Raw genomic sequence first — 22,696 nt, forward strand, 5'->3', positions numbered from 1 at the left:
AACACACCTTCTAAAAAAATAAGTGGATGTATTCTAGCAAATGTCTATAGGAGTTGCTAACATACACCCACTTATTTTTTAAGAATGTGTGTTTTAGCAACATTCACCTTAAGGTGTATTTAACAACTTTTTAATTATAACTTCGCTAAAACACACCTTAATAAAAACTAGTGGGTGTATCCTAGCAAACTCATATATATATATACTGTTTTTTTTCTTTTGTCATTTAAAAAGTGTAACAACCTAGATGATTTAAGAAAATTATGGATTTAAGGAAATCACGGTGAATTTAGTTAAGAACCACACGAAAAGCACCTAAGAAATTGTACCGTTTGCCCCGGCTTTTTTTCGGCTTCTCTATACTTTTAAGGAGAAGTTAGGCCAAACACAATATCAATAAAGTACATTCGAAAAAAAGTACTTTTTTTAGAGTGCAAAAAATTGAATGGAATGAGCTTTAACCAAAAGTTGTTGAATGCTACTTAAAAAACTACTTCTCCGTAATTTATTTCACAAGCACCTCTCTTCAACTCACGCATGCAACCTTTTCTTTTATTTTTTAATATTATATTTCAATTTATTTTTTTCTTCCATTTAATTTTTTTTGAACCGATCAATATAATTTTTTTAAAGGAGGATCAATTTAATTTCATTATCTATTTTTGAAGGAATTTTATTATCTTTTTATCATTTATATATTTAATTTTAATATCATTTAATTATCACAACCTCACAAATATATTTATTCATGTTGTCGTTGAATGACACCAAATATTTTTATTCCCTTTCTTCAACCTCACAAATACACACACACATTAGCGTTTAGAGTAATATTTTATGTCTGTTTTTTTTGTAACGCTAATGCGTATAATTTTTTTATTGTTGCGTAATGCGTACAATTATTATTTTTATAAAATTTTGATTTTAATTAAAAGTACAAGTATATATAGATGCCAAAAAAAAATTATACTTATATATATATATATATATATATTACACATTTATATTGTAACAAACTATGCATATCTTTTTTTTATTAAAAAAACTAAATATATCTTTTTCAATGACACCAACAATTTAACAAATATAATATCATATAATATAAATTCTTATATTTTTAAATGACACTAAAAATATGGTATTCTTATAACAAAATTTGTTATACAGTATAATTGAAAAAGAAAGAAAATAAATTATTCTCTAGATTAGCTCAGTTGATATAGACAATGCATAAATATATGCAAGGTCGCAGGTTCGAACCCCGGACACCACCAAAAAAATAATAAATTCAAAGTTTTGTACAATATTTTGCCAAACAACTTTTAACTTAAAAATAACTTTAGAACTGAAAAAAAAATAAAGAAACCAAACAATTTTAACTTTTTCCTTAAAGAGCTTTATTTTAACTTTGTTTTAAAGTAGCTTTTAGACCCAAAAAAAGTCTGGCCAAACCGTAGATTACTGTTGGTGTCATTAAAAAAAAATAAAAATATATTATATTTTTTTTTATTATATTGTAGATGTCATTGAAATAGATAATCACGATTAGTTTGGTTTGTTATAATTTAAAAGCAACAAACATTTATATTTTTAGTTTTAATCAAAATCAAAATTTTATAAAAAATACACCGTTCATAATTCTCAAACATTAACGCAATAAAAAAAAGCGGAAAGACAGGCACATGATTGCTCGTCTTTTCGCTAGTAAAGATAAATTAATTTATCACTTTTTAGTGATAATAAAAAATAAATATCTTGTGGCTCAAGCTCAAACTCAATCCGACCGCACGGCAATGTCTCGTCTGATAATACATTTTTCAGAACCTCTCTCCGCTCATAATAGTGGGTGGCCCATGGGTGTCACCCTGATGTGTTCTATAAACATGATTTTTTTTCCTTCAATTCACACGATACTGGTTCTATCCGACGTGAAGTTTGATATGTATTCTTCTGGTTTCTATTTTTCACTAATGTTGCAACAAGTTTGTCTATGAGTGTTGTTGTAGGGCCGCTCCTACGAATCTGAAGGTTTGGCTCTGTAAGTGAAAAGAGGCCCGTAATAAAATAAAAATGTATTTTTCTTAAAAGAAAATGTTCTATTTAAGTTTTTTAAAAGATAAATACAATGTGTCGTATATATACGGTACATCCAAAGGTGAAAATCACTACTGTATACATGAGGAACCTCAAACCACCCTCTCAAAAGGGATAATACTTAGTAGTACTACTGAACTATAATTTTTTTTAGGCACATACCTTGAGGAGTCCTAGCTCCATTAAGCGGTTTGCACACCCCAAAGTCCGACCTTATATGTTGGATATACCAAATTGATCAATTGAAGAGGGATTAATGGTCATAATTTTATTTGTTGTTGTTAATCCTCTTATTCTCAGAGAACAAAGGTATGATAATTTGGAGTTTGAGCTGAAGTAATGAAGCATGCGAGTTCCCCTTGTTTCATCTAAGTCCTCTCAATAACCCGTTTGGATTAATTTATTTTAGAGTTTATATAAAACAACTTATGCAAATAAATAAGTTGTTATGTATTATTTATAAGTTTTTAAGGTAGTTTATGAAGATACGATTTTCGTTAACGAGAGTTTATAAATAAAAATAAAAAACTTATTTATTTACACAAGCTATTTTACATAAACTCAATAAGTTCAAACTAAACGGGGTCCAACTTATTTAACATTTGATTTTTTTATTTTAAGAATCACTTAAATTCAATTGTTTGGTTGGATGATTGATATTCTTAATTAATTGTAACAAGGTTTATTTATTTTCTTTTAATTAATTTTGATAGGGTGTTGTAATTAAGTTACACATTCTTTTAGTTTGGCGTTTTTCGGTTTCCAAACCTTTACCCATGTATAGGTCTCATTCATTCAATCATCAATCTAGTTTAATTTTATTAAGTCAATCGGTTTGGCGTTTTGCCTCACGTGATCAGAACTTGATGCTTGAAATAATCTTTCTCTTTTTTTCTTTCTTTCTTTGAATGTTATTTTTTCCCAGTCACAGTCAATATGAGCTTTAATTATAAAATGATGTCGACTGTTAATGTGAAATCGAATCATAACCCAGCTTAGTGCAACAGCACCTACTTTGGAGAGCATTCAAGAACGGAAATTCACTATCGATAGTGTTAATTCATAATCTTATTTGAACAAACTTTGTTCATGGCCTCCTCACCTAATATTATCCGGAGAATTGTTGTTCCCACATTACATAAGGCTGTGCCACACAAGTAAATGACGTTTTTGCTCCTGCGGTAGTTAACTATCGAAGTTTGGAACCGGCTGCAATTAACTACCGAAATTCCTTCGGCAGTTAACTGCCGACGAAAAACGAATTTTTTTTTTTTATCAAGGTACATATTACATGAACTCCAGCTTCCTGCATACACCATAATTAATGAAAAAAACTCGTAAACAAATAAAGATAATTTATATCCAAATAAATAGCACGTATATGATGAATGACAAAGAAAGTAGGGTCTATCATCAAAAGCAAGCAAAGAAATTAAAATATCATATATATAAAGATTTGTCTGCATTCAGCAAGCATGGGCCAAATAATAAACTTTTTATCTTTCACTTATGCTAAGAGAATCTTGAAGAAAAAAAAAATATTATGAGTTCTTCGGCACTTAAGTGCCGAGGTTTTTTTTTTTTTTTTTTCGTTTTTTCGTCGGCAGTTAACTGCCGAAGAAACTTCGGGAGTTAACTGCAGCCGGTTCCAAACTTCGGTAGTTAATTACCGCAGGGGTAAAAACGTCATTTACTCGTGTGGCACAGCCTTATGTAATGTGGGAACAGCAATTCTCTATTATCCGTGTATTTTATATTGGACTTCCCCCTAAATATGAGAAACTCCTCTCACTTTTTATATTTTGCTATCCACGAAATATATATTTGACACCAATTTTCTAGAGACACAAGATATATTTGAAACAAATCTTTTATATTTTCGACACCAATCTTCTAGAAACACAATATATTTGCATCATATCTTCATTCTATAAATATATTTGCATCTTTCAAAAAAAAAATTGCATCAAATTCCTTTTAGAAACATATGGTACAAAAAATTGCATCAAATATTCCTTCAAGAAATATGCGATAGATTGAGACGCACAATAAACACCTAAAAACACACGGTATTTTAACCGACGTAAAACGGTCTTCTAGAAACACCAAGTAACTTGGAGCACAAGAGAACATACATCGTATCTAGAAATATGCGATAGATATGATACACAACCTTGATTTATGACGTCGTACTACATGCTAGAACATCTTGTACCACATCTTGCCTGCATGTACTGTTTTAACAAAATGAAGTTAATCAACATTCAAAAACACAACACATCAATTCATTGTCAATGATTAAGGATGTAAATGAGTCCGACCAGTTAACATGAATCTATGTTGAATGATATTTTTATTTTTTTAAGGGTGAATAATAATTCTATGACTATTATTATTATATTAAAATGTATGCTTTAAATAAAATTTGATATTCGTTAACTTTTGATTAATTTAAGTTTTATAGTTTACATTAACTTTCATATATTTAAATGTAGGGAAATGTTAACGAAGGTCTTCAATAGTAACCTAAAAATAAAGGAGAATCATTCCACCGTTGAGATGTAAAGCTAGGTAATCCAAGATCATTCTTCACCAAAGCGTCACCCACTTGATTCCCTTCCCTAAGAATACGAGTACATATAGCGTTTATTTGCTTAGCCAATTTCTTACAATTGTTCCAACGGACGCGGACAATCCACGAAACCTTACCATTTTCGTTGAAGGCCCTAACCAACAACAAGGAATCACTCTCAAATCAGACATTAGTATGTTGTAATAACATCGTTCTTTTAATAACGATCATAACTGCGGAGAGCTCCGTAACAAACACCGACATGACCTAAGTTTTGCGAAAAGCCCCCAAGGAAGGTACCACAATGATCCATAAAAACACTTCTTATCGACCCTACATAGAAGGACCCATAACAAGACCCATCCACATTAATTTTAATCCACCTTCTTATTAGTTGATTAATCTATTTATACATATATCAAATTATTTATTTAAATATGATAATTTAAAATAAGATTTAAAATTGACTAACGTATCGTATCAGACATTCCAAAAGTCAAATTCATACTTAGAAAATAATCTAGACCACCTAAAACGCATACCACTGAGTATTCCGGAACAAAATTCGCCACATACATCAAATCTTCCCCATGTGCCATATATTTACATTTGACCATTGACCACCGCAATTACTTGACTAGAATTTCCACACTATCAAATCAGCGGTTTTTCTTTGTTTTTATTGTAAGAACATTCTAGGACCACTATGGAAACGAACACTTCGTCGCCGTTGTCGACGCTACCTGAATCAGGTGCAATGACTGCTACCGCAAACCCAGTATCGCCGTCGCTAGTCAATTTGTACAGAATCACCAAAGTTCTCGAGCGTTTGGCCACACACTTTGTACCTGGCAACCGTAGCGATGCTTTCGAATTTTTTAACTTATGTCTCTCCCTCTCCAGGTATTTTTCACTCTTCACCTTTTTTTTTGTTTAGGTTTTGAATGTGCTTGTGTTTTAGTTTAGGGTTAAACCTAGATTTAACGTAGGTGATGCTGCATTCAAGTTTCTATGGACCGAAAATTTTAACTCACTGTTTTGTCACTACACGATTTAGCATTAAATTTGAATCCCTTTATTGTAATGTGTCGAAATTAACAGAGAGACTAATTTGTCACCGGTATGAAAATAATGTGGGTACCATTTTTAGTTAGAGACCCAGTTGGGCCGTGAAAAAATTAGGAGAGAACAAATTAGGTTTTTGGCCTAACTTTTACCATCAAGGTAACAATGCCAAATTAGGTTTTTTACTATTTAAGTTTGTGTGAAATCACTATGTGTGTATTTTTTCTATTAACTAACTGCTAACATACATGTGCATACGGCGTCAATGTGCATTTGTTGATGCATTTACTTTGATTGATATGCAGAGGGATTGATTATGCACTTGCAAACGGGGAAGTTCCGCTGAAAGCTAATGAATTACCTATTTTGATGAAACAGGTAATTTTCACCTCACAATGTGGATTCCTTTTTATTGCTTTTCCTTTTTTTTAGGGGGCAGGGTGAGGAAGAAGAAGTTTTGTCATATTTATTTTATTACTTTCTATGTTAATAGGTTTATGGCATTTACTTTTCCTTTTCGACACAGATGTATCAAAGAAAGACCGATGATCATTCACAAGCAGCTGTGATGGTTTTGATGATCTCTGTGAAGGTAAGTTTGTTTCTTGGTGTTAATGAATTTCCATTAGCCATGTCTTATGAAACATTGCTATCTTTTTTATTTAAAAAAAATGCCTACTGGCAGTCTGTCACTGTTGACTAAGGATAACTTGGCAATTAATTTTCATAAAACGTAACCCTCCAAGGGAACTCTTGCACTGTGCCAAGAACGATTTTTTAGCATTTGTTTAAGTTATTGATTTCATGAAATTTTTCCGAATATGATTGTTTTTTAATTCTTGAATGAATTTCACTTCATATGTTCATTTGTTATTTTATTGAGTTCATTTTTAAAAGATTGGAGGTCAAGTGTGTTTTACCATGGTTGTCTAAATTTTTTTTTATCTCTAATGGCTATTGTTTGATACAGTTTGCAAGATTAGTTTTTCATGTGTATATTATTTTCATTTTGAACCAATTGTACGAGAAGAAATTTTGAATCAGTTTATGTCTATATTATTTTTTTTTATCTGTATATTATTTTCGTGTTTGAACAATTTATAAGACTTTAAATCTATTGTTCTCTTTCTCAAAAAAAAAAATCTATTGTTCTCTAAAAAAAATGACTTTAAATCTACTGTCTAATTTTGTTCAAGTGAAATATCCTTTGAATCATTTTCCTTTGAAATCCAATATAATATCAAGGAATATTTTATAATTGGCTATAACATAAACATTGTGCACGATGAAAATGCCAGTTGTATTGCAACTGCAGTGCACCTGTTTGAAAAGAATTATAGGTCTTAGTATTTTAAATGCACAAAAAATTTGTTCGCCCATAGTTTATTTAAACTCTGCAAAGCAAGTTATTTTCAAAACAAAAAAAAAAAAATCAATTTTGTGTTATACCGCTATGCCATATGGTGATAGCTTGAGATTTATACGAGATTTGCTTTATATATTTATTATGTATTTGTCTAGAATCTGGAGTTATGTATCATAACATTTCTTAAGACGTGAATTTACTACTGACACTGATTGTTATTATAGAATGCCTGTGAAATTGGATGGTTCCGGGAGAATGATTCCAAAGAACTTTTAAATATTGCTGACAAGGTTTGCTTATATGTTACTTATTATCATTATCATCATTACTATTTTTTCTCTGTGCCATTTTGTCACAATCATCTTTCAAAATGTAGATAGGAAAAACCTACTGCACGCTGGGAAATGCAATTGCCGAACCTAATTCTTGCCATCCTGCAGTGTTAACTATAATGCAAAGGTGGGGATCCTTGAAACTTCCTCTAGATATCTTCTACATCTTTTATCTTATTAGTTATTTTTGAATTGAACAATAATATTTTGCTATGTGTTTTTCTGTAACTTGTAACTATTACTGATGTTAAGTACAAGAAACTAGGATAAACCAAAAGACCTACAAGAAAAAATGTGTTGTTTTTATGTAGCTCGCAACCATTACTGATTGCTTTTATCTCTCACTATTTCTGATATGCAACAGTAATTAGTTGTCTATACGTTGACTGCCTTGCAGGTACTATCCTAATATGGAATTGGGTCCAATAATCGTGTCAATTGAAGCCAAGGTGGTTCTTTTAGATAGTCAAATTGCGATTGTCAAATCTAGTCATATTTCATATCGAGAACATATTTAATATCATTTGACCTGCATTGCAGCCTGGTTATGGAGCTTCTGCTGTTGACTTCCATATCACAAAGAATAATGTTCATTCAGATAAAAAAATTGTAAGAATTCCCTGGATTGATTTGTTTTGTTAAACTTTGTACATGTGACGAACTCCTAACTTAGGGCCCTGTTTGTTATAGTTTTAAAAAAAGTGACTTTTGCTTTATATTTCTAGAAATGATTTTTATGAAAACTTCTTCAAAAATAGTAGAAATCACATAATTTTTCAAAAAAATAGAGATCCCACATCAATCACATAAATGACAAATGTAGTCCTTGTCACCATGAGCTAGCATTTGTGGCTGAGTTTTCCTTATTGCAAATTATAAGAAAAAACGAGAATAAAAGAAAAATATGAATAATATTTGATGATATGAATGTTTCAAACTAATATCATTTTATAGAAATTTTTGGTAACCATGTTATAGGAATGAAGTGCCTATTGATTTGCCAATGATTTATCTTCATCGGAGAACCTGGTTGGCCACCTTTAATGGGGATTCCCCTCTCAACCATAATTTTTCAACCCACAAGGCTTGAACTCGAACCCAAAACTTTGCTTAAAGGATGTTAGTCGAGTTCTACTTGGACCAAACATCATGTTAGTACACCAATATATAGACATACTTGTAGATGGTAACTAACAAAAAAATCTTGTCCTAATTATTACAGGCTATCATGTTGACATTTATAGAAAACATTGTTAAATAGCGACTACAGCGCTATAGCATAGTGGAATATGAACAAATTGCTTGCTATTGTTCTGGAATACATATTTATTTAGTACAAAAGGTTGTCAAATAGCGGCGCTATAGCATTGTTGAGTAGCGAAATTTGAATAAATCGCAATTTTTCGCAATCCGCAATTGACAACGCTGTAAAAAAGAAAAAAAAAGTAAAAACTATGTTCTACCCGAAAATAACTCTTTACATATTTACAGCATTTTTTGTCAATATACATTTAAAATATTTGTTATTTGAACACACCGCATATTTTAACTGCAGTGGTTATTGGTGGCCCAAATTGATAACATTGAGAAGTCTGCATGCCTCATCAGCCCTCAGCAAGTGAAGTATGTTTTCTTTTAACTTTCTTTATTTTAATTGTGTGGAAGGGTTGTACATGGATGCTGACTGTGACTATCTTTGCATCTTTGTAGCATTCTCCTGAATGGAAAAGGAATTCATACAAGGACCAACTTTCGAATGGTCTGTTTCTTTGTTTGAATACACATTACAATTTATTTAGTATACACTGTTTTAAGGGTGTAAGTAACACCAGTTTGCTATATATATGCCATTTTGTTTCTCAGGATCCTGGACCACAGATGCCCACCTGTGTGACTGGTATCCTTAAATTTGGGACAAATCTTCTTCAAGCTGTGGGTCAGTTCGATGGTGAGCATTTAGAATAATGTTTTATTTCCACCCAGTTGTCCTGTTTTCAATGTATGCATCTAACTGTACAGTACCATTATCATTGCGAAGGGCATTATATTATACTTGTTGCCTATATGAGTGTTGGATCCTTGCCTGCGCATCCAGTTCTTCCACCAGATTATGTTCAGCCTGCTGTATCTGTTGATGCAGGTATAATTTGTAAATTTAGGACAACTTAGGTGCATTTCCTTATGTGCTTTTTGTATCGTTCTCAACTTAAAATACACATTTTCTGGTTATAACAAACTCTGAGAAAATTATGGATTTGAAAAAATCATAGGTAGTTAAGTTAAGAATCATAGGTTCACCTAAGGAAATGCACCTAAGTTTTTTCCTGAAATTGTTTTTTACTTTTTCTTATTAGCCAATCTTTTATAATCATTGTTGTATTTTGTTTAATATATCGCTCATTTTTATCATTTTCCATCTTTATGCATATAGATTCAGATATTATCGAGGGAGAATCAAAAATCTCTCTTAATTGTCCAATAAGGTATGCTTTAACCTTCTCTGTTCACAATATTGATCACTTTTTTCTTCCTTGCTTTATCTGTTGCTAGTTTTCTCATCTTTAGACTTCAGATTGAGCATGGTAGTATCATAGGTGTGGTTCTCATTTGAGTTCCATTTCAGTCTTATTCTTTCTGGGTATGGTCTATCAGAAAATATGCCCCTGACTGACTTGGAACTTGAACAATGAGGGAGGTAGTTATTCACGGTCTTATCCTTTTGTCGATGTTGAAAATTCTCTTGTCAATTGTCTAATAACGCTTTGTTATAAATGCAGTTTAATTTTTAGAGTCATTTGGCATTGTTTGTGTTGAAATTTTCTCTAGAACCACTTTAATTTTGTTTGTTCATTGTAGAAAGTCAGAAGTCAAAATCCTTTTTCAGCTGATTTCTAGTTTGAATTATAACAGTTTATTCAGTTACTGATATTTTTGTAATTTTAAACTAGTGGAGTTCATGTCTTAGATATTCTCCTTTCTTAAGGCCTTTCTGTGCTGGAATAGGGTTAGATGCTGATGAACAATGACCATGTGGTATCTAGTTATAATTACTTACTTGACTGCCAGTTTATTAATAAGTCTAAATTATTAAATATTTTTTAATTATAATATAGACTTATAATTTCTTAATGTGGTATCCTCTTTCAGCTGATTTCTAGTTTTTATTATAATAGTTTATTCGGTCAGTGTTATTTTTGTTATTTCGATTAGTGCAGCTCATGGTAGTCAAATCGGGATACGTACCGTGTATCGTAAGATACATTAACAAAAAATATGACTTACAATATCATATATAAACTCCAAAATACTTCAAATATCATATATAAACTTTAAGATACTTCAAAACTCAAGTCATAAACAAAAAGAAATAATATAAAGCATCCTTAAACATCTCTTTAACTTCATCCGGAACAGAAGCACAATGAATAACATTCTTGTTTGTCCCAGCAGGATGACATTTCATCCTTAAAGTACCACCCCAACAAGGATATTGCAATATTTGCATTTGACATAGAGCCTATTATTAGGTTCAACAGCACAACAATGATCCCATGTGATACCACGGTATCTCTTTTTTTTTTTTTTTTTTTCTGCCACAGAGCAGAGGAACAAAGAAAGATAGCAGAGAGATAGAGAAACCGAGATATATAGAAAGATAGTGGGTACTGGGAAATTGTAAACAGGGAAATAAATCATTGAGTCGTGGCCCGTGGGGTATTGGAAAGGTTACAAGTTACGATATAAGTCTGAAAGGTTATAGGAAAGTATTGAATCGTGGGGTGTTGAACAGTATTGGAAACATTACTAGTTATGGGGAAGGTAACAATTTAATTCCCTTGATAACCAATAATGCTACTTTATTGGAAAAAAGAATAAAAAGTGGTGCTGCTAAACAGAAAAATACAGAGTAAGATTGATTTCGTATGGTATCGCGGTACGTATCGTATGTATCATAGGATGCTTACTACACTAGTGGAGTTCATGCCTTAGATATTCACCTTTCTTAACGCCTTTCTCTGCTGGAATAGGGTTAGATGCTGATGAACAATGACCATGTGGCATCTAGGTCTAATTTCTTAATTGACTGTCCAGTTTATTAATAAATCTAAATTATTAAATATTTTTGAGAACTTTTCTGTTTACTCCCCTTTTCTAATTTCCTAATGAATATTTTGTGTTTAGTCTTCCAAAACCCTCTGGTCAGTTAATCTTTTCTAATCTTATCTTAAAAGCCTAATATTTCTTACCCCGTACTTTATTTTAATGTATTACTATTTGACCCTGCCCTTCTTTTTTGGCACTGCTACCTTTTTGTTAGACGGTGAGCAAAATCTTTTCAAATATAGATTTTTAGAATACTTTTTATCTGTTATGTTTCTCTTATTCTCCTTGCTTGGTAATTGGTATTAGTTCATGAACTCTCTTTGCATGCCGTTTGTGAGCAGCAAGCTTATCCAACTTATGAGTTGGTAATTGCTGTTTATGGCAACCAGCAACTTTTAGTATGGAATTTTTAGCATTAACTATTCACAATAATCTTTTAAAGTTTTTTTTGTCTAGCAAGTATGATTTTTCTGCAGGCTTCTTTTATATTTATCTTGTAGCTTGTTGTATTCTTTCACCAGAATGCTTTACTTTACTTTATAATAAGATCATCTGTTCAGTTATCCTTCAAGTTGGAATTTTTACTTTTGATGATAGTTTTTTCAAAAAAAAATTTTTTTTTTAATTAAAAATGATATCCTGTGTTCTCATCTTTACAAAACAGCCGTACGCGTATCAAGACTCCTGTTAAAGGGCATTCATGCAAACATTTTCAGGTGAGTAATTTTTGTATTAGCATCACATAATATGGAGAATGCTGGGGTGGTTGCTGATTAATTATATACTTGTTACTTACCGTTAATGACACATGCTGCTTAGAAGTCTGTTTTTCACCTTATTTAAGTTAAAAAGTAAGTTACCAGTGTTAAGTGTTGTTAAATAGCGGCACTATTGCACAGCCAAATTTTAACAAATCGATATTGTTCCGCGATACGTCTTCAGTACAAAATAGTCTTAATTAGCGTCTATAGAGCCACTATAACACTGTTGTGTAGCGGAATTTCAACAAAGTCCTATTATCCGCGATCAGCAGTTGACTGCACTGTATGTTACTTAAATGTTTGCAGAATAATATTTATGATAAAGTGAAAATCTTATGATGTGGTTCTGTGTATGTGGGTGGCTGGGCTTATGTGTATTAATATATTCCCTGGCTGTTTTCTCCCCTCTACCTTACATTTATGTTCTCTTTTCTGCAGTGCTTTGACTTTGACAACTTCATTAAAATAAATTTTAAGAGGCCATCCTGGCGCTGCCCCCATTGCACTCGGCCTGTCTGCTATACAGATATTCGTCTTGACAGAAACATGATTGAGGCAAGTTGATTTAGTTCTTTAATCTTACAGTGAAATTACCTTTTGTTTATCTTCTCTCTCCTAGAGTCAATTTGCTATCAACTTACAATTGGGAATGTATGGTTTAGTAATTTATTTTTCATGCCAATCTCTTACTCCCTCCGCCCCTATTTTTTGGTCCTTTTAGGTTTGAACATACATATTAAGAAATAATGAAGGTAGATAAGTTTAGACCCTTTTACCCTTGACTCATTTTGTAAAAGTAAAATTCATTTAATGCTTTTTGTGAAGGGTGCAAAAGGAAAAACATCATTAATTGTATCTTGGTTTCGTAAAAAACCCAAAGTTTTGGGACAAAAATAAAAGCTTAAAAGACCAAAGGTTATGGGCGGAGGGAGTACCATAATTCCAACTTCCCCAATTTTTAATAGCAAACGAAGTTGACTGTAGGGATGAAAGAAAGGTTGAAAAGAAAAATTAACCTTTATTTTCCTCTCTAAATAAAGGTCCTGGAAAAAGTTGGTGAGAACATTGTGGAAGTGACTTTTGAAGCTGATGGATCGTGGAAGGTAGGCTCAGAAAATGATCATGACGTGAATAAGATACAGAATAAGGCCTACGATTGTGAAATGGAACAGACTGAACAACAAGAATCTACTTGCCCCCCTGATACTGTTTCCAATATTGTGGACCTCACCAACAATGATAATGATTTGGACATAATGTGCACTTATGAAACTGCAGATAGAAAGCCTTTTCAGGCTTCTGCTCCTACTGGCGTTCAAATAGAGGAGGACTTTTGGGCTGGTCTTTATATTGCCAACGGTGGGTCTGGTACCCCTACAGCTGTTGTTGAGATTCCTGAACTGGCTGATGCTGTTTCTCCTGTATTTAATCAAGAAGCAGAGGGTCATGACAATGTTCCTGCCATGCATAACCAGTTTTTAGGACAGAGTAATTTGACGCTGATGAATTATATGAATTCAAACGAGTATGGGAGGTCATCCTCGGCAGCGAGACTTATTCATAGGACTCCTACAGCTATTCAGGCCCTCCCAGTCCAATCTCAGACATTAGGACCACAGCAAAATCCAGCAACTAATTTGGATTCCTTGATAACCAGCAATCCGTCTGCTGCTCCTCATGTTTCTTTGTCCAACCCTGCCTCTGCAGATCCTTACAATGCCATTCTGAGTGATGCAGAAAGACAGCAACTTTTTTCTCGATCCGCATTGAATGTGCCTCCTGTCTTAGCAGCAACACAGGTTCGTTTTATTAATGCTCTGTTGTCAATCCTTGTATTGGGTGAGAGTATTGGGGATGCACAGTCTGTTCAATTTGCATCTAAAGTGGCAACTTTCTATTTTTTATATCATTTTTCCTTGAAAAGAAAACATCACAACTGCTCATATAATAAGAAAGTGACTGAACTTGAATCCTGTTTGAAATATGGTTTTGGGATTAAAACAGTTTAAATATTCTTTTAACTAAAAGGCAGTGGGAAGACAAATTTTTTGGTTTTGTGAAAGGAGGAAACACCGGCATTAGTCTGTCTAACTTTTCAAAGAAATTATACAAGATCAAGATTTAAAGGGATCCACTAAAGATGAGAATGTGGGAGTCTTATTTTCTTTCCAGTCTTTGTTCTCCTGCTACTTGGTGAACTGGTTGATAATTTTTATGCCTCTAATGTGTTCATTTAATAATCTAGAAATCTTTAGAGCTTTTTTGTGTGTTTCTTGCTGTTTATGACTCTTGTACTTAAGTTTTGCTTTTTATTGAACTCAGAACCGAGTTCCAACAATTAATATTGCAGCCCCAACTCATAACCGAGTACTACCAGTTAATATGTCAGCTGCTACTCATAACCGAGCACCAAGTCAATTGCATAACCCACCATACAGAACAGATATGCTGAATGACTTCAGAAATTCACACCTTCAGCAAACTCTGAATGCCCATGCACACCAACCAATGCAACCATCAAATGCTCAACGATCTCACATCCAACAAGGGGGTTCACAAGCTTATGCAGCTGGAGCTACAGCAAGTAGCCAACAGGCCCGGGTTATGGCTTCATCACATGTTGCCAGACAAGGTAATTCTCAAGATGGGATTGTTTGGACAGCTGGAGCTAATGTATATAGCCAACAAGCTAGGGCTATTGCTACTGCCCTGGCTGCCAGACAGTCCCAATCCATTTCATCTCAAAATCAAACTTGTGTAGCAGCCACATATTTTACAGCTGACAGTTTCTGGGGGTTGACAGGAGAGCAAAGAGGACCACCAGTACAGGCAGTTTCTAGTACTGATGAATTGTTCAATTCACAACCAGATCAGAATTGGCGTCCTACGCGAATGCGTGGAAGTCTTTCAGGTCAGCAACTTACTGAAGATGTTAGGCAGCGATTGATTATGCCATCATCACATCAAGTTCAAAGTTCAAGACCACAAGGTCCACAACCAGGCCGACCACTGGATGCGCTCATTGCTAACAATCGAAATGCTCAGAATCCTTCGAGACCGTGATATATTTGGAAGCTTTTACTTGCACATGCTTGGAAGATAGATATTAAATATTAGAGAGCTCAACATCATTGTCTTATATGCACTGGCTGTAAATATAATCGGCAGTAGATGGGGAAAACATAAGGACATGTTACATTCAGGTATTTTGATATAACTTGACATTAACGTTTGTTAACCACGGAATTGAAAGGGAAAGGAAATCTTATTTACACCTCAATATGGGGGAATTGATTTATCAAGGTGAAGACATAGCAAGTGAAAGCAGTTTAGGGGAAAAACGACAATTACAGAGTCATTGTGTGCCTATATATGGCATTGTATATTCAATTAGAAAATGGTTTATTTGAACAAATACGAACTGTAATTTCAGCTTGTTTTCACCTATTACCTAATTTATTATAATTTTAACGGTTATTCTTTTTTCTTGGTGTTTGTTTATACGCTGCATGTTTCGTTCTTTTGTATGCTTCTTTTCAAGTGTTTGTTCGGCCGTAAGCAGGGAATGCATAATACAGAAAATCACGAGAATAATACTCAAATATTTTTTTTTTGGTTACAATAATACTCAAATTTAAGAATGATTGTTTTGATGTTAAATTATTGAAAATTGATATTGTTTTTACAATTTTATCTTTCAAGAAAGAGAATCAAAGCAAATATTTTCTGACTATTGAGGTGAAGATATTTACTCGAATAAAATCTTTGATGTAAATATTTATATATTTATTTACAGGCAAAATCCGTGTAGTCAAAAATAGTTACTTTTGAATAAGTAAAAAAATAGTTTCTTGAACATGTAAGTATGTTCGGTGACATATGTCAAAAAAAAAAGTTTAATGGTGTTTTACCCTTTGTAATATAGGTCATTTTTTATTTTCCCCCCTGTAAAATATTTTTTTTGATTTACCCCCTGTAAAATATTTTTTTTTGGAATACCCCCCTAATAGGTCATAAAAAAACGACTTTATTTTTTGTTTTGCAGATTTTTTTCGTTTTTTTATGACCTATTAGGGGGTATTTCAAAAAAAAAAATTTTACAGGGGGTAAATCAAAAAAAATATTTTTTACAGGGGAAAACAAAAAATGACCAAAATTACAGGGGGTAAAACACCATTAATCCAAAAAAAAAGTATGTTCAGTGGCTTTTAAATTGGAAAAATATCTAACGAGATGATTGAACTTGAATACTTAACAAGCTTTCGTTTAAGAGGAACTGTTTTAAGGTCTCATGTTTAAATCCCAATTGAAATAAACTCCAGATTAATAACAAAAAAAACGGAAATATGATCTATATAGATTAATGTTTGAAGATTTGTGTTGCATAAAGAAACAGATATCAATGCACAACATTTAACTTTATACGTTCTCTTAATAGTCAGAAAATGAAAACACCTTACCCTTTATCATTATATCATTGTGGGGAAATGTAATGTAATGTAACGAGAATCCTTCACGACTCAAGGCTTAACCGTCAGCAAGCAATGCCTATTCTTTTCTTGAGGAGTGATTAATATAGCTGACCTTATGGGAATATACACGTGTAATGGACACTCCATCTCAAGCCTTGGCTCCACTTTCTAACCAATTTTTTCATGCAATACTAACATTCTAAAATGCCTCTTATTATAATTAATATATCAAAAAAATTAATTATAATTAATATATATTTACCTTTTTTTGTTAAAATATTTTACTTTTTTTTTTTGCTTATACATGTTATGCAAGGAGTAGTATTATATGCATAATACATCTAAAATAGCTCCGATATGTAACAATCTCCTCAAAACTACTCGTTTCCACAAACAATCCTCAATCCCTCTGATCTAAATCACACAAAAACTACAAGGTATTTCTATCTAAATATAGGCAAGTACCCAAACGAAATTGCAAACAAAATTTGGGGAAAACTGTATGATTCAACTAATTCTTGCTCGCTCAAACGGCATGGACTTCCTCTCAATTGATTGTTCTTGAAGGAGAAGGATGGACGCGTGTGATTTTTGAAACAAATTCGCTTACTTTGACAAATCATATTTCATCCCGCCGACAAGGAGCTTAATGTGATTTATATATTTACATTCCAACATTTTAAGGGAGTTTATTAGACACAAACATGGTTACTCATACTATTGCTAAGATTTGTTGTATTGAACTTGTTTTCATTAATGATATCAGTTAAGTTGTTTTTGGTATAAAAAAAAAAGCTTAATTGCACTTTTGGACCCCTATCTTTCCAAAAGTTACGGTTATGAACCCCTAACTAATTTAAATACAAAACAGCCCCCTATGTTTTGATTTTTTGACAGTTTTGGACCCCTAAGGCAAAAAAAAAAAAAAAAATTGACACGTGACACCTCACTTGAGATGCCACGTCAGCGTTGACCAAGTCAACAATGGGCTAGGGGTCCAAAACTGCCAAAGAATCAAAACATAAGGGGCTGTTTTGTATTTAAATTAGTTAGGGATCCATAACTGCAACTTTTGAAAAGATAGGGGTTCAAAAGTGCAATTAAGCCTTAAAAAAAACAGCAAAAACAGAAATGTAGACGGCTTATACTTCAAATATAACTTTCATTTCTATTTTATCTCACTTTTCTTTCATCTTCTAATCATATTCATTTTAGAATACTCCATTCCTTAAATAATAAAATATACCTACTAATACTATCGTACCCTAACATGTGTAAATATGGCGCCATGAATTAGTTGTTACCAACATGTTGATCACCATACTTAGTATTTCCAAAGTGTTTCGCAACCAAAAAATAAAAACTAAAATTCTGGGTATCACCAGAAGTTAACCGGTAACTAAAATCAATACACTAAGAAAATAAAATCCACTTCCTCAGCAAATGCAAATTAGTCAATTCTCCCAGAAAAGTAACATATCATACAATTGATCACCATACTTGATATTTCCAAAGTGTTTCACAAATAACACTCCAAAAAATAAAAACTAAAATTCTGGGTATCATCAGAAGTTAACTGATGACTAATATCAACATACACCAAGAAAATAAAATCCACTTCCCCAGTATACAAAAAAACAAATAGAACCTAATAACAAGAGTCAGATGGCTATGCAAAAAACAAAAGCAAAATGAATCTCAACTCTCAAAAGCATAAGCAGTAATTGAGTGGTGAATCAATACTCCCATTTCTTCACCTCCATGCCTTCCGGAGGACTTCCTTCCACCTTCTTTGATCCCACTTCTTTCCAATCAGTTGAAAGCACTGTTCCATTTGACTCCAGCTGCGATGTCGCACAATTCAAGGCAAGATATAAAATGTTAGTGCTCACAAAGAAAACTATCTATGCACAAGTATAGGAACCATATAATTTAAAACAAGCATCGAGTGAATATCTTACAAAAGACTTGCTCATCGCTCTCCTCATGTCCTCGTCTGCATTTTGGTAAATATCACGGAACAATTTATTCAAAGCAGCATCACCATCAAGCTTTTCTTCTTTCTCCTGAAAGGCAGAGCACCACAATGTCAAATTATTTAAACAAGGATTATGCTCATTGTTTCACGAGATGAAACTAACATACAATTGGTTCTCCATGTATACAAAATTTTGGTTAAAACAGTACTAAATAGGTTACCATTTAAGATTGTCTAGTTTAACCTAAAATCGTCTCTCTTGAGTTCCACATTTAACAAAGTCCTACAGTTTTCAAATTAATCCACTTGTTGCTGGCAAGGAATCTTACCAAACCATCTAAACGTAAAAAAGTGAAGTAACCCATAATCATAAAATGACAATAACATCAACCAAGACATTGCAACACCTAACCAATTTGCATACATAATTGTTTTTTGAAAACAAGAACATAAAATAAATTAATTGCCTTATTCAGAACTACAATAATCTAATGGAGTTTTTATGAAATCAGATGGACCAAAATCATAACTAAACCTAAATCATCCCCTCCAAAACCCCTAAATAACAGGGCATAGATGCAAAACCTCTTTTTTCACTTCAGCTTCCAACTTATCCCAATCCTTAGTCCTTGACTTTGATGACGGATATGCAGGCCTTTCAGATTGAACTGCAGAAATACATATTGCAATGAAGAACATTAATAGGAAATATGATGAAATGCTATGCTATATCATATTTATTCATTTAACAATTACAAAAACCATGGCAAAAGGACCATTCTGTAATTGATACCTATGAAGCACTAACACAGACACGGACATAACACATCAAAACCGATAATAATTAGAGAAAATTACATAATTCAGTGTAATCATAAGTGTCGGTGTCGGACACCAACATTGATCCGACACACCTAATCCGAGGAGTGTCTGTGCTTCATAGATTGATACCGCAAACTAAAAACTACCCAAGTAATGAACTCACCTGAGGGCACGATTATCTTTTGGGGAAGCACATCCTTGCTATATTCCAGAGATGTCCAATTAACTGCTTCAGCTTTTGCCAGACGAATCTCAATTTTGGTTGACAAAACCACAACTTTGCACTTATCAGGTATTATCTGTTTTGTTCATAAGAAAAAAGGTTAAGTAACTTGGAATTCTACCGTCAAAATAGTCAATTCAAGTGTTACTGTTTGTGTTTCCAAAGCACACAGTAATATTAATCAGGTGAGCTCTTGATTCAAGTGTTGCTGTTTGCAAACACAGTAGCTAACTTTTGATATAAAATCAGTTACCTTTCCAAACAATCTAGGTTGGTAATGGTAGGCATCTTGGCCAGGAACATCAATGGTAACACTCAGCTGCAATGTTAATGTACTTAAGAGTTAGCAAATTTTCAATATCCAGGTATATTTAGTGTTATACATATAAAATGAGGAGAACAATGGAGAGCAGGTAAAGGGGAAAAATCAAATAGCATCGGTTAAAAAACATACAATCTGTTCGCCGAAGTCCACAACAACATTTTCTGCTGGTATCCCTTTTGCAAATATTGTCACAACCACTTCTTCTGGCTTCTGGTAATATTCATGCCTGCTCAAACATCATCAATTAATAAATAACCAGATCACTGAGCCAGGAATTTCAGTCTATATTCAAAGATAAATACATAAATTCAAAAGACATGGACAAACTGGAAAGATCACAAATCAATGGAATTGACATTGTTGTCAGCCACACCAACAAATTGTAGCCCATGTTTGTTGAATGCATTCTTTAAGGAAATAGTAACTGATTAACTACTCCCTTTTTTTTCCTTCAGTCTCCCTAAAAAACTTCTAATTAAAAGGTTTTTGGCCCCAAAATAAGCTTACTCAAAACATGCCGTATTATAGTCATCCAATAATAAGGTATCATGAAAGAAAATACATTTTCAATAAAAAACATGCGAGCGGAAAAGCCCGAAACATGTCATCTCACAGAACTTATGATAGACTACGGCAGTCATGATACAAGTTAAATTAAACTTATCTTTTCCAACAAAATTTAATGAATTAAGAAATAGCAGCATGAACAAAAGAAATAAAATTCAGACAACCTGTATTTTGGTCTGACTGGTGCAACTGCATTTGTTTGGGATGCAGGACTGTCTCTTTGAGGTTCTTTGGATGTTTCATCACTCTTATCACACATATGGGTATCATCAACAGACGCAACAGATGATTTGGGTCCATTTGGTGGTAGGGTGCTCGTAAGACTTTCAGATTCCTCTGAAAAAAATAAGAAACATCAGACTCACATATCATGCAGGCGTCAAACAAAAATGTGGAAAGAAATCAGTCCGAAAATCTAAAACACAATATTTGCAAAAGAAAAATTGACAAGAAAGCATAAGCAGAAGAACTTAGCCTTCACAAAAATTATCTAGTCATCAAAGGCGATGAAAAAACCTTTTCACAAATTAAACACAGTTCTCTAATATCAGATCATATAAACAAGTTGGCATTTTAGCATTCTCATTCATTAAGCAACACACAGCGTAATGAGCGAATTTTGAGGCGTTGTGATTATTTCACAACTATCTAATAACTAACTAAAAAGCACAATTTAGCAATTGCAAAAATTTGCTAGTCATCGAAGGCTATCAAAAAACCTTTTCATTAATTAATCAACACACAGTCTAACGAGTAAATTTCAAGGTGCCATGATCACTTCCTAAAAAGATTGCAGGAGTAAATATGGCAGCAATTGCAGTCAATGAAACCCTAAGAGTGTGTTTGGATGGGGGAATGTTTTGAGGGAATTCAACTACTTTGAGGTGAATTTAGGAGGGGAGGGTTTACTTTTCATTTTTAAATTACAGACACTATGATATGTTTTTTTAAACAATTAAAATAATACATGATAAACAATCATATAATACTTCAATCACACGTAATTTATTATAGAAAAACATGTTATATAGTCCGAATCTTAAAAAAGAAAAGTAAACCCTCCCCTCCCTTCCCCTCCTAAACCCTCAATCCAAACACATCTAAAAACCTCGAAACTGTGACTACAACTGCAATTGCAGGCTGCAATTTAAATAAAACAAAAAACAAGTTTCTTAATTGTTTTTTCCTTCAGCAACTAAACAAATTCAACCAATTTCACTAATCAGTCACAACAAATTAACACACAATTCCAAATAAAATTTACAAAAATCAATAATCAAATTTCACATAAAAAAGGTTGTATTCATACCAGCAGCAATGAAGCGTTGACATTGTTGAATCAAATTAGTGAATCTGGAATCATCAGGTGCAAAAGAAGCCCCCTTTTCAAGTGCAACCTTAGCAGTATGATATTCTTCAAGATTAATACAAGCAGTCCTACAAATACAACACAATTCATAAACCAATTCAATCCCAAAAACAACCCTAAAAATATAAATATTTAAAAAATAAAAAAAATTTACGCATACCCTTTGCGAAGATAAGCTTTAGACAAATTAGGGTTCAATTGAATAGCCTTATTAGCATCAGAAACAGCTTCAGTGAAAGCGTTGAGTTTGATATGCGATTGTGCTCGATCGGCAAAGAGATTAGCGTTGGTGGGATCGATTTCGATGGCTTGAGAATAGAAATCAACGGCGAGTGTAAAATCGTCGTCGAAAAAAGCTTCTTTGGCTTTGTTTTCGAGTTCTTGCGCCATTCTTCTTCTTCTTCTTCTTCAAAACCCTTTCTTCGTGAGTTGAAAATTTTGAAGTATAGTATTGGTTCTTTCACTGCTCTGAACTTTGTTTTTGTATTTATATATTCTCCAAAATAAAAATAAATCAAATCTCCACGCTTTCTAGATCCTTCTATGCTCTTTACTTTTAAAGTTACTCCCTCCCTCACACAATACCATAATAACATGACCCAATTGACCATATATATCAATGCATAATTTTGAGTTTAAATATCTT

The 22,696-nt window shown here is 32.9% G+C and overlaps 2 protein-coding genes across 3 annotated transcripts; one reads left to right on the top strand and one right to left on the bottom strand.

Moving 5' to 3' along the window:
* Nucleotides 1-5,199: 5,199 nt before the first annotated feature.
* Nucleotides 5,200-15,780, top strand: LOC11437221 (E4 SUMO-protein ligase PIAL2). 2 transcript variants are annotated; one of them, XM_024784369.2, is made up of 17 exons: nt 5,200-5,569; nt 6,037-6,109; nt 6,225-6,323; nt 7,322-7,387; nt 7,474-7,556; nt 7,827-7,878; nt 7,970-8,038; nt 8,985-9,052; nt 9,140-9,188; nt 9,293-9,377; nt 9,468-9,569; nt 9,861-9,912; nt 12,198-12,249; nt 12,733-12,849; nt 13,335-14,093; nt 14,617-14,926; nt 15,098-15,780. In XM_024784369.2, the coding sequence occupies exons 1-17, from the start codon at nt 5,373-5,375 to the stop codon at nt 15,355-15,357; spliced, it is 2,493 nt and encodes an 830-aa protein (XP_024640137.1). In that variant the 5' UTR covers nt 5,200-5,372; the 3' UTR covers nt 15,358-15,780. The 2 variants fall into 2 exon arrangements, with proteins under 2 accessions (XP_024640137.1, XP_003611051.2); XM_003611003.4 differs by having other exon boundaries at nt 5,201-5,569; nt 6,258-6,323.
* Nucleotides 15,781-18,188: 2,408 nt separating this feature from the next.
* Nucleotides 18,189-22,529, bottom strand: LOC11436240 (protein SGT1 homolog A). The gene is made up of 9 exons (XM_003611004.4): nt 22,211-22,529; nt 21,991-22,118; nt 20,846-21,017; nt 20,244-20,340; nt 20,043-20,108; nt 19,730-19,865; nt 19,330-19,412; nt 18,728-18,832; nt 18,189-18,610 (listed from the first exon to the last, which is right to left on the bottom strand). Exons 1-9 carry the CDS (start codon nt 22,438-22,440, stop codon nt 18,503-18,505), a joined length of 1,125 nt encoding a protein of 374 aa, XP_003611052.1. The 5' UTR covers nt 22,441-22,529; the 3' UTR covers nt 18,189-18,502.
* Nucleotides 22,530-22,696: the final 167 nt, after the last annotated feature.

This window comes from Medicago truncatula, chromosome 5 (assembly GCF_003473485.1).
Source record: "Medicago truncatula cultivar Jemalong A17 chromosome 5, MtrunA17r5.0-ANR, whole genome shotgun sequence".
NCBI lineage: Eukaryota > Viridiplantae > Streptophyta > Magnoliopsida > Fabales > Fabaceae > Medicago > Medicago truncatula.

What these genes read in the sequence shown, in the direction of transcription:
- LOC11436240 (XM_003611004.4), bottom strand. Translation starts at nt 22,440, where the DNA reads ATGGCGCAAGAACTCGAAAACAAAGCCAAAGAAGCTTTTTTCGACGAC. An exon ending in TCAACGCTTCATTGCTGCTG is followed by an intron (nt 21,018 to 21,990) that starts GTATGAATACAA and finishes TATTTTTTTCAG; the next exon opens with AGGAATCTGAAAGTCTTACG. An exon ending in AACCTAGATTGTTTGGAAAG is followed by an intron (nt 19,866 to 20,042) that starts GTAACTGATTTT and finishes TGAACAAAACAG; the next exon opens with ATAATACCTGATAAGTGCAA.
- LOC11437221 (XM_024784369.2), top strand. Translation starts at nt 5,373, where the DNA reads ATGGAAACGAACACTTCGTCGCCGTTGTCGACGCTACCTGAATCAGGT. An exon ending in TTTTAAATATTGCTGACAAG is followed by an intron (nt 7,388 to 7,473) that starts GTTTGCTTATAT and finishes TTCAAAATGTAG; the next exon opens with ATAGGAAAAACCTACTGCAC. An exon ending in TCGTGTCAATTGAAGCCAAG is followed by an intron (nt 7,879 to 7,969) that starts GTGGTTCTTTTA and finishes CCTGCATTGCAG; the next exon opens with CCTGGTTATGGAGCTTCTGC.